General features: G+C 53.0%; 2 protein-coding genes across 2 annotated transcripts; both read right to left on the bottom strand.

Moving 5' to 3' along the window:
• Positions 1–4,715: 4,715 nt before the first annotated feature.
• Positions 4,716–6,039, bottom strand: LOC121055554 (uncharacterized mitochondrial protein AtMg00810-like). Its single transcript, XM_040528267.1, has 2 exons — positions 5,839–6,039; positions 4,716–5,651 (listed from the first exon to the last, which is right to left on the bottom strand). The coding sequence occupies exons 1-2, from the start codon at positions 6,037–6,039 to the stop codon at positions 4,716–4,718; spliced, it is 1,137 nt and encodes a 378-aa protein (XP_040384201.1).
• Positions 6,040–6,124: 85 nt separating this feature from the next.
• LOC107305050 lies at positions 6,125–9,124 on the bottom strand. Its single transcript, XM_040528266.1, has 6 exons — positions 8,796–9,124; positions 8,648–8,732; positions 7,445–8,527; positions 7,229–7,342; positions 6,741–7,138; positions 6,125–6,659 (listed from the first exon to the last, which is right to left on the bottom strand). The coding sequence occupies exons 1-6, from the start codon at positions 9,122–9,124 to the stop codon at positions 6,125–6,127; spliced, it is 2,544 nt and encodes an 847-aa protein (XP_040384200.1).
• Between the last annotated feature and the right edge of the window lie 433 nt (positions 9,125–9,557).

Genomic DNA, 9,557 nt, shown 5'->3' with positions numbered 1-9,557 from the left:
CTCCACCGCCGCTCAGCCACCCTCTCCCTCCGCTCTGCTCCGCCGCCGCTCCGAGCCGCGCCACCCCGCCGCGGTCTCTGCCTCCTCCTCGCCGACGCCGTCGTCGCCCTTCGGTCGCCGGTCGGTGTCGCCGACGTCGACGCCCTCGTGCCGCCGGTCATCGCCATCGCCACCTCCCCTTTCCTCCTCAGCCGTCGCCGTGCCGCCGTGCCGTCGTCGTCGTGCGCTGCGCTCGGGCGCCGCTGCTCGCGCCGCCGACGTCCTCGCTTCCCGGCCGCCGCCGCCAATCGCCGCCGTCCGCCGCATACCCGCCGGTCCGCGCCGCCGTCCGCCGGTCGCCGCCCGCCGCGCCGTCGCGCCGCGAGCCGCGAGCCGCGCGCTCTGCTCGCTCCTCTCTGTCCTCTCTCGCTGACGAGTGGGACCCACCCGTCAGTCGTTCCCCGCCAGCCCCTTCCTCTCTCTCCTCCCCGGGCCCGCGTGTCAGCCGCCCACCTCCCCCTCTCTCTCACCGATAGGTGGTCCCCACCTGTCAGCCGTCAGTTCCTCTCTCCTCGCTGACGTCAGCAGCCCCATTAATTGCGCAATAATTGATTTAGGACTTTTCTGTTTAGTTAAAAACCCAGAAAACTTCTAAAATTCATAAGTAATCCATCTAGTCTCCGTTTAGGTCCATTCAAGTTTCATTAAATCCAGAAAAATGCCAAGAATCCATTAAAAATAGTTTCTTTCTCTGTTTCAGTAGTTTTTTAGCCTGTTTTGTTTGTTTTGCCTTGTTTGTCGTAGGTTTTGACCCCGTCGCAGCGCCGTTCGTTCCCGAAGTCGTCGCCGAAGTTCCTCGTGGGTCTAAGCAAGGCAAGTGGCACCCTTCTTTGATCATATTGAACCCATGATTATAAAATCCCCCGCTTTTACATTCAAACATGCATTGTTTTATGCAAATCTATTTATTGTATTTATCTATTGGGCATTTACCTTTATATCCGTTGATTCCCATTTATTATTGTCATCCCAGGGTTAATTTGACTAGAATTAGGGTTAGTCAATGCTTAGCCATGCTTAGTTCAACTAGCTCACCAATTATTATTTAATTATTGTTGCACTTTGGTACACCTTCAATGGTTGTTATCATTATTCATTTCCCGATGTGGTTTAATACAACTAAAATATTGCTTATGGTGGGCTGTGGGTGCATGGTTTTGAGAGTCGTGCCCATGGCAATTAAGGACCGGTTCTCGGGAAACCCTGAAGGTCTTACACGTACTAACCACAAGCCAGAATGGGCAACGGTGAGACTCGTAATCTAGCTTGTCCCTATTCGACGTACCCAGGCAAGGGTAGGCGTGATGGAGTATGGACGGGCAATCGTGGTGTAACGAAAGCTTCTCCTGCTTCCGGATCTACCAAGGCACAAGAGGGGACTGCCCGACTTGGTGTAAAGGAGGGGGTGAAACCTGAAGTGTGGTGCGATTGTCTAGGGAGGGTTAGGTGAAAGGTCTTATCATGGTTTCCGTACTGAGGTATCGTGGTGATACGTTGGGGCATGGTAACATGCTTGGCAGCCATGTCTTGTGGGTAAAGTTGTACACCTCTGCAGAGTAAAACTATTCGAATAGCCGTGCCCGCGGTTATTGGGCGAACCGACAGACTCACTGGGATTAGTTGAACCCCTTTAATAATTTTATTAATCTTGGAACTGGTTTGACCCTGCGCAATGTGGTGTAACGTTGGCAGTGGTTTGGGTCTGTCGCAACGTGGTTTAACGTTGGACAGAGGGTTGACCCTATCGCTACGTGGTGTAACGTTCGACAGCGGTCTGGGCCTGTTGCAACGTGGTGTAACGTTGGACAGTGGATGATTATTTTAAATGTTTACTTCACTTTTATTTCAGTCTATTTTATCTACTGTTTTGCTAAATTACTGCAGCTTTTGTGCAAGTTAACCTTAGCCTATCCTTGATACCCTGTTGCATTCATTATTCTCCCTCTCTTGGGTGTTACTTGTTGAGTACGGTGGTTTGTACTCAGCCTTGCTTAATTTTCCCCCACCAGAGCAAGCGCCAGAGCCGGTGTCAGAAGAAGGTTGTTCCGAAGGTTGAAGTAAGGTTCAGTCCGCCGTCGAGAGTGCCTGTGGTGTGGAGCCGTCTTCGCAAGCTGAAGCTGAAGATTAGATGGTCTAGTCTTGTTTTCCTCTTTCCGCTGCATTTCGATAGATAATTGTTTTTATTTGTTTTTAAGCCGTGGAACTGTGTATTAATTTGTCATAGTGTGTACTCGGGCTGATGCCTGGACCGAGATTTAATACATGCTATTGTTCAGAAATTTGGTGTAAATTTCTGGGCGTGACATTAACACATTAATTTCAATAAGCACTTTGACTTTCCTGATACATATGCTAATGTTGTTTGTAAACAATAATGCTCCACGAATTTGGGCTCACGTTCATTGCTGGCTTTGTATTCTAAAAAGATCAGTATAAAAAAAATCAAATCAGACCAGCACTCAAAATCAATTTGTTAGCAACAGAATCGTTTGCTTAGTCGATTTAGTCCCCTGGTTAGATATTCATTGGATTCACTTCCTAATAGATATGAAGCCATAGTCTCATTGTCTTGAGTGCCAAAATTCATTTATCTACACAAAGGGAATATTCATGTTCCACTTAATATTGAGCAGTGGACAAAAAATGTTCAATTTCTGCAACTAAAATTACCTAATTTCATAGGTAAGCTCCCAGGATTCCTCTAAGAGATGTGACCACAAGAGATTGAAGGAAATGGCAGATTTGCAGTAGAGCTTCTCAGGTTCTTTAGTAGCCTGTAGTCAAAGTTTCGTGGAAAAAATGACTAAAGAGGAGCAAAGTAAGATTCATATATGCTATAGGCAGAATCCAACTATTTCTCATCATTCATAACAATATTTTACGGTCACAGACCATACCATAAGTACCATGGAACAGGAAAAATAACTAATACCTACAAACCAGCTAGATTGTATGGGGGCAACAGGAATAACTACCACTTCATTTCTTCTCATACAACAAGAATAACTAATGCTCCATGGACAAAAAAGAAATAACTATTGCTCAACGATGCTAAATAAGCTTAAACCAGAAATCATGTAGTGGTATCTCTTACCATAACCAAAGTATTCATTATTTAGCACATATTCTGGGATGATTTTCTTGGTCTGTATTTGCAAGAGCTAAAACTTCAACCTACAATATTATACAGGTGAATTAGCACTACATGAGCCTCGGCCATGTCAATAGATCACAAGAATAATATAATTGATTATATAAAGTCTAATAATAGAATAACATGACAGTATATCATTCAATTGTGGTAGGAGCAAGAAACTGGGTATCAGGACAACAACGATGATATCCTATAAAAGTGTGAAAGTACAAATTGATTATTTCACCCCACTACCAAGGGCAAACAATCAGCGCTGCAAAATTAATCAGTTAAAGTGTCTCAACTATCAAGATACCATAATAAATTAAATTAGTTAAACCATGCTAGTTTCCACATCATCAGTTCGCCTCCGGCAGTCTCCTCCAGTCTACGTGCAACCCCAAATTACAGTGTCATTAATGATCACATAAAAAGCAGATTATCTAGCTATAAGGGCAAATAGCATCAATAGACCAGTGAAGTGCCTGATTGGTAACAAGGACATGTGGCTAGGCAGGGAGCTGAGGATATGAGGGAAAACAAGTTAAGCAACAGAGGAAGCAAAGCAGGAGTTAGAGCGGGTTACCTGAATGTGGAGTTCATCGATGATGACAAGGTTGCAGTTTTACCCTAGTAGCATTTCACTCCTCAAATTTGAACGTTGGTTTCTTCCCCAACTTCAACGAAATCTGAAACACCACTATGGCCCGTTCGGCCTCCCCTATTAGTTAACTTATTTCCCTCATTTTTCGCGCGCACGCTTCTTAAACTGCTAAACGGTGTATTTTTACAAAAAAATTTCTATAGGAAATTTGATTTAAAAATCATATTAATCTATTATATATTTTTTAATAATTATTAATTAATTAATCATGTACTAATCTATTACTACGTTTTCCGTACCGGGGTAAGTTATCTAATGGACGCTCAAACGTGGTAGTATCTCAATTGTTACTCTCATTGGTGAGAGGATGACACTCAAACTTGGGGCAATTTTTTGTTTGCTTATCATCAAATGTCATACCTTCCCGAGGGAGGATTGGATACATATTTATAGCTGCCTACTAGTCTAAAGAGATGCTGTCCTAGAGCATCCTAACCACCTGCCCTAGAGCATCCTAACAACCTGTCCTAGATGCTGTCCTAGTAACTGAAAGCTGAAAAAACAAGGGTAGGACACCATAAGACCAAGACCAAACAGCCCAAGACTTATTCCTTCATTCTCCCCCTAAGGCTTGTGTGTCGTCTTGTGGGAAAGTTGAGCCATCCCGATACGGGAGCAAAGCTCAAGGAACTTGATCCTCCCAAGAGGCTTGGTAAGCAGATCCGCAAGCTGGTCCTTGGTGTTGATGTAGCTTGCCTTGATGCTCCCTTCCTCCAAGCAGCCTCGGATGAAGTGGTACCTCACCCGGATGTGCTTGCTCCGTTCGTGAAAAACAGGATTCCTTGTCAGGGCTAGAGCGGATTTGCTATCCACCCTAAGCTCCACCGCCCCAGTGTCTCTACCGAGGAGATCACCGAGCACTCAAGCAAGCCAGAGTGCCTAGGTCAAAGCAGTGGAGGCCGCTATGTACTCGGCCTCGCAGTTGGATAGGGCCACCACCTGCTGCTTGACCGACTGCCAGCTAACGAGGCACTTGCCGAGGAAGAAGAGAATCCCGCTCGTGCTCTTGCTAGTGTCGATGTCGCCGGCGTGGTCGCTGTCGGTGTACCCAATGAACTGTGCCTTTCCAGGGCACCTCGGGTAGTAGAGGCCGTGGTCGAGAGTCCCCGTAAAGTAGCGGATGATCCTCTTCACAGCCTGCTGGTGCTCCGTCGTCGGTCGCTGCATGAACCGACTAACGTAGCCGACGGAGAACGCCAAGTCCGGCCATGTGTGGGTGAGATAGCGAAGGCTCCCCACAAGACGCCGGTAGTGCGTAGCGTCCACCTCCTCCGCCGTGCTGTCCCGGCTCAGCTTCAGCCTCTCCTCCATCGGGGTGAGGGCTGGGTTGCAATCGTTGAGCCCAGCTAGGTCAACGACGTGCTTGGCGTAGGCACGCTGGCGAAGTGTGATCCCGGAGTCATCTTGGTGCACCTCGATCCCCAGATAGAAGGAGAGGGGCCCCACGTCACACATCTGGAAAGTGGCCTTCATGTCTTCCTTGAACGCTGCCACCTCCGTATCCTTGGTGGCGGTGATCACCAAGTCATCAACATAAACACCCACCAGCAGGGTATTTTCTCCATTTCCCCGCTGGTAGATAGCAGCCTCGTGCGGGCTTGGCTCGAAGCCCATCGTCTTGAGCGTGGAATCCAACTTGGCATTCCACGCCCTCGGTGCCTGCCACAAGCCGTACAAAGCGTTGCGCAGGCGTAGCACCTTGCCCTCCTTGCCGGGGATCGCAAAACCCGACTGCTGGTGCACGTAAACCTCCTCCTTCAAGTCGTCGTTGAGGAACGCCAACTTGACGTCCATGTGATGGACGCGCCAGCCTTCCTGAGCTACCAGCGCAACAAGGAGTCGCACGGATTCCATCCGTGCCACGGGGCGAAGGCATCGTCGAAGTCGATCCCCTCCTACTGCACGAAACCATGTGCCACCAAGCGAGCCTTGTGCTTGACGATGGCTCCGGCTTTATCCCTCTTCAGCTTGAACACCCACTTAAGAGAGATCGCACGATAACCATGAGGGAGGTCAGCAAGTTCCAGGTGCGGTTCTCCTTAACTGCATCCAATTCTGCCTTCATCGCAGCGCGCCATGCCGCGTGTCTCTCGGCCTCTGCGAAGGACCGAGGCTCGCCGTCGTCGCACGCAAGGTGCAACTGTTCCTCCAGGTCATGAGGCACCAGTCCCGGCAGCGACTGGTCGCCGAGGAGGTCCTCCATCGTACGGTACCACAAGGGCTCTACATCATGGTAGGCGTCGATGCGCTCCTCATCATGTGAGAGTGGAGTAGCGAACTGCACCGGGCTACGCTCGACGTGAGCTGGTGTTGGTGTGGACGTGCCATGAGGGGTGGCTGTTGGCGCCGAAGTGCGTGGGGTCGCTGGCTGTGGTGGTGTCGGCGAAGAGCTCGACGCAGCCAAAGTCGTGGCTCGAAAGCGTGGCGCTGTCGAAGTGGCGGGTGCCGGAGTTGGTGGAGACTCGGAGACTGGGATAGGCACGCTCGGTGAAGGGGAGCTGCCCACTCCCCCAGCTTCCTTGAAGTGGATGTACTCGACAGTGAAGTCGTCGTACGTTGGAGTAGAGTCGTTGTCCACCGTCTTGTCCCATGTCCATCCTCGCCCTTCGTCGAACACCACGTCGCGCGCCGTGCGCACACGCTGTCTCTGGGTCAAGGATGCGGTAGGCCTTCGAGCCCTCCGTGTAGCCGATGAACACCCCTGGGGTGCTCCTGTCGTCGAGCTTGCCGATGTGGCCAAGCTCCTTGGTGAACGCGAGGCAGCCGAAGACTCGCAGGTGGGAGACCGATGGCTTGCGCCCATGCAAAGCCTCGTACGGCGTCCTGCCATCGAGAGCCTTGGTAGGTGAGCGGTTGAGGATGTAGACGGCTGTCACCACCGCCTCTCCCTAGAAGAGAGCCGACATTCCTCTCTGCTTGAGGAGGGCTCGAGCCATCCCCACAACCGTCTGGTTGCGCCGCTCAACGACGTCGTTTTGCTGCGGGCTGTACGGTGTGGAGTAGTGACGATGAATACCTTCATCGGCATAGTACGACGTGAATTCAGCCGCCGTGAATTCGCCGCCGTTGTCGATGCGCAAGACGCGCAACTTGCGGCCGTACTCCGCCTCCGCAGCAGCCTGCGTGTGCCTGATGGCGTCCGCAGCCTCTCCCTTGCTACCAAGGACCGTCACCCACATGTAGCGGGAGAGGTCGTCGACGAGCAGCCAGAAGAAGCGTCGTCCTCCTGGTGTGGCCGGAGTCACCGGGCCACACAAATCCCCGTGCACGAACTCGAGCCGCTCCTTGGCTCGGAAGCTCGTCTGATGGGGAAAGGGGAGCCTCCTCTGCTTTGTCAACACGCAGACGTCGCAGAACTACTCCACGTGGTCAAGGCATGGCATGCCTCGCACCATCTCCTTGGTACTGAGCCACTTTAGGGCCTCGAAGTGGAGATGGCCGAAGCGCTCGTGCCACTGCCACGCCTCGTTGTCCTGGCGGGCGGCGAGGCACACGGGTTGTGCTACCTGCACGTTGAGGATGTAGAGTCGGTTGTTGCCTCTAGTTACCTTAACAAGGAGGCGACCACGGCGCTCCCCAATCTTGCATCAATCCCAAATCCTCATGACTCCGTTCTTGATCACCACGCATGAGCCTTCCTCTTCTTCCAACTGTCCAATGCTGATGACGGAGTTCCTCAGCGCGGGGATGTAGTAGACTCCGGTAAGTAGCCTGTGCTCGCCGGACTTGGTGGTGAAGATGACGGAGCCGGTGCCCTTGATATCCACTCCAGAGGCATTCCCAAACTTGACGAAGCCTCGGACGCTGGGATCAAGCTCGATGAAGAACTCCCGTCGGCCGGTCATGTGATGGGTGGCCCCGGTGTCGAGGACCCACCCATCAGTCTTGTCGTTGTTGGAGCCGTCGCCAAGAAGGGCGCGTGCCTTCGGCTCTAATAGGTGGAGGAAAGCCGATGCGGCCGGTGCCGTTGAAGATAGCTCGATGCTTGCGTGTGCCAGGAGCAGGGCCGGTCCTTCCTCCTCCACTTGTGCGGCGTTGGCTTGGCCTTGTCGTGGTTGTCGGCGGTCCTTGGCCCAGTGGCCAGACTTGCCACAGTTGCAGCAAGCGTCGTCTCGCGTCAGCCTACGGTTGCCGGTGGTGCCGCCCTGGACGCCTCCGTGGGCTCCACCCTGGATGCGTCCTCGCAGCCTGACCTGGACGACTCCGCGCCCCTTGCGCAGATTGCGGTGCTTGTGGCCACCAACCGAGGAGGACTCCCCCTTTTTCCCATCACCCTGGCAGGCCTCCCACTGCTCCCGAGTGAGATGGAGCTTCCCGCCAATGGTGATGGGCTCAGAGAGGGGTTGTGGCTCATCGCCGTCGACGACCTTGAGGCGACCAATCGCCTCCTCAATCGTCATCATGGAGAGGTCCAGCAGAGACTCGATGGAGCGAGCGATCTGCTTATACTTCTCTGAGATGCAGCGGAAGAGCTTCTCGACAGCTCTCTCCTCGTTGTATGTGTCGTCGCTATACTGCACCATCTTCTGCAACAGAGTGTTGAGACAGAGGGCAAAATCATCGATGTCCTCACCTGGCTTGAAGGCCAGGTTCTCCCACTCCTTGTGGAGTGCTTGCAGTGTGCTCTTGCGGGTGCGGTCGTTGCCGAAGCGTGCTGCAGCGATGGCGTCCCAGGCCTCTTTGGCAGTCCGCTTTTGCAAAAGCGAGAACTACATCTCGGACGGAACTGCAGCGATGAGGGCATCTATTGCCCGTCGGTCTTCATCGTAGTTAACGTCACCATACCGAACTGCCTCCCACACGTGCCGCACCTGGAGCCTCACCCTCATCACCGCGGCCCACTTGATGTAGTTGGTCTTGGTGAGGGTAGGCCACCCACCACCGGGACTAAAGTCCCTGACCACCGCTTGGATGCCGTGGTAGCCATGGTGCTGGTCAGGGGAGAGAGAGTCACGCTACCTGTGAGGGCTGCGCTCTTCGTAGATCCGGCCACCACCACCGGGAGGGTAGCCATCGTGGCGTGCGTACTCTGGGCTGCCACCAGCAGGCCTGCGCCCGTCTGGGCTACCGTTGCCGCGCGCGCCCCCGCCTGGGGCACCATCAGTGGGTGCGCGGTCCCCTAGACCACCGCCGCCATGGGGGTGGGCTGCTACCCACTGTGTTGTCCGCTCCCACGCCCTTCCTCTCGCCAGCTCCTCAAGGTCCCTGTCGGCGGTGATCGGCGACGATGGAGCAGTTGATGCTGCTGCGCAAAGTCTCAACCTCAGCCTCCACCGCACGTGCTGCATCTTCCGCCTCCTCTGCTTCTGCCTCCGCCCTAATCGCCGCCAACTCCACTACCGCTAGCCTTGTTGCCCTTGCTGCTGCTGCAGCAGTCTGTGCCGCTGCTCGCCTGTGCTCTTGCGCTGCAGCGAACTCGGCGTCCTGCTAACGTCGTGCGCTCGAGGCGCCCGAACGCCGAGACTGTCCGTCGGACATGGCGCGCCTCTGGGGGGCTGCTGCGTGGAGAAGGGAAAGGGAAAGGGGAAGGAGGAGCAACCGGTGCTGCTGCTGCTATTGGTGGTGGCTGAGTGCTCACTCGAGCTTGGGAAGGGGAGGAGCAAGAGATGTTCAACCTACAGGAAAGTGTGGCTCTGATACCAGATGTTAGTATCTCAATTGTTACTCTCATTGGTGAGAGGATGACACTCAAACTTGGGGCAATTTTCTGTTTACTTATCA

This window comes from Oryza brachyantha, chromosome 10 (genome assembly GCF_000231095.2).
Source record: "Oryza brachyantha chromosome 10, ObraRS2, whole genome shotgun sequence".
NCBI classification, from domain to species: Eukaryota; Viridiplantae; Streptophyta; class Magnoliopsida; order Poales; family Poaceae; genus Oryza; species Oryza brachyantha.
The sequence above is the reverse complement of the archived record's forward strand: the minus strand, read 5'-3'. Positions and strand labels throughout refer to the sequence as shown.

Excerpts from the sequence above, each read along its gene's own strand:
- LOC121055554 (XM_040528267.1), bottom strand. The coding sequence starts at position 6,039 with ATGGAGGACCTCCTCGGCGACCAGTCGCTGCCGGGACTGGTGCCTCAT. Across the intron at positions 5,652-5,838 it reads ACTTGCTGACCTCCCTCATG|GAAGGCTGGCGCGTCCATCA; the intron begins GTTATCGTGCGA and ends CTGGTAGCTCAG.
- LOC107305050 (XM_040528266.1), bottom strand. The coding sequence starts at position 9,124 with ATGCAGCACGTGCGGTGGAGGCTGAGGTTGAGACTTTGCGCAGCAGCA. Across the intron at positions 8,733-8,795 it reads GAAGAGCGCAGCCCTCACAG|GGACTTTAGTCCCGGTGGTG; the intron begins GTAGCGTGACTC and ends AGCGGTGGTCAG. Across the intron at positions 7,139-7,228 it reads GGCTCAGTACCAAGGAGATG|ACGAGCTTCCGAGCCAAGGA; the intron begins GTGCGAGGCATG and ends TTTCCCCATCAG.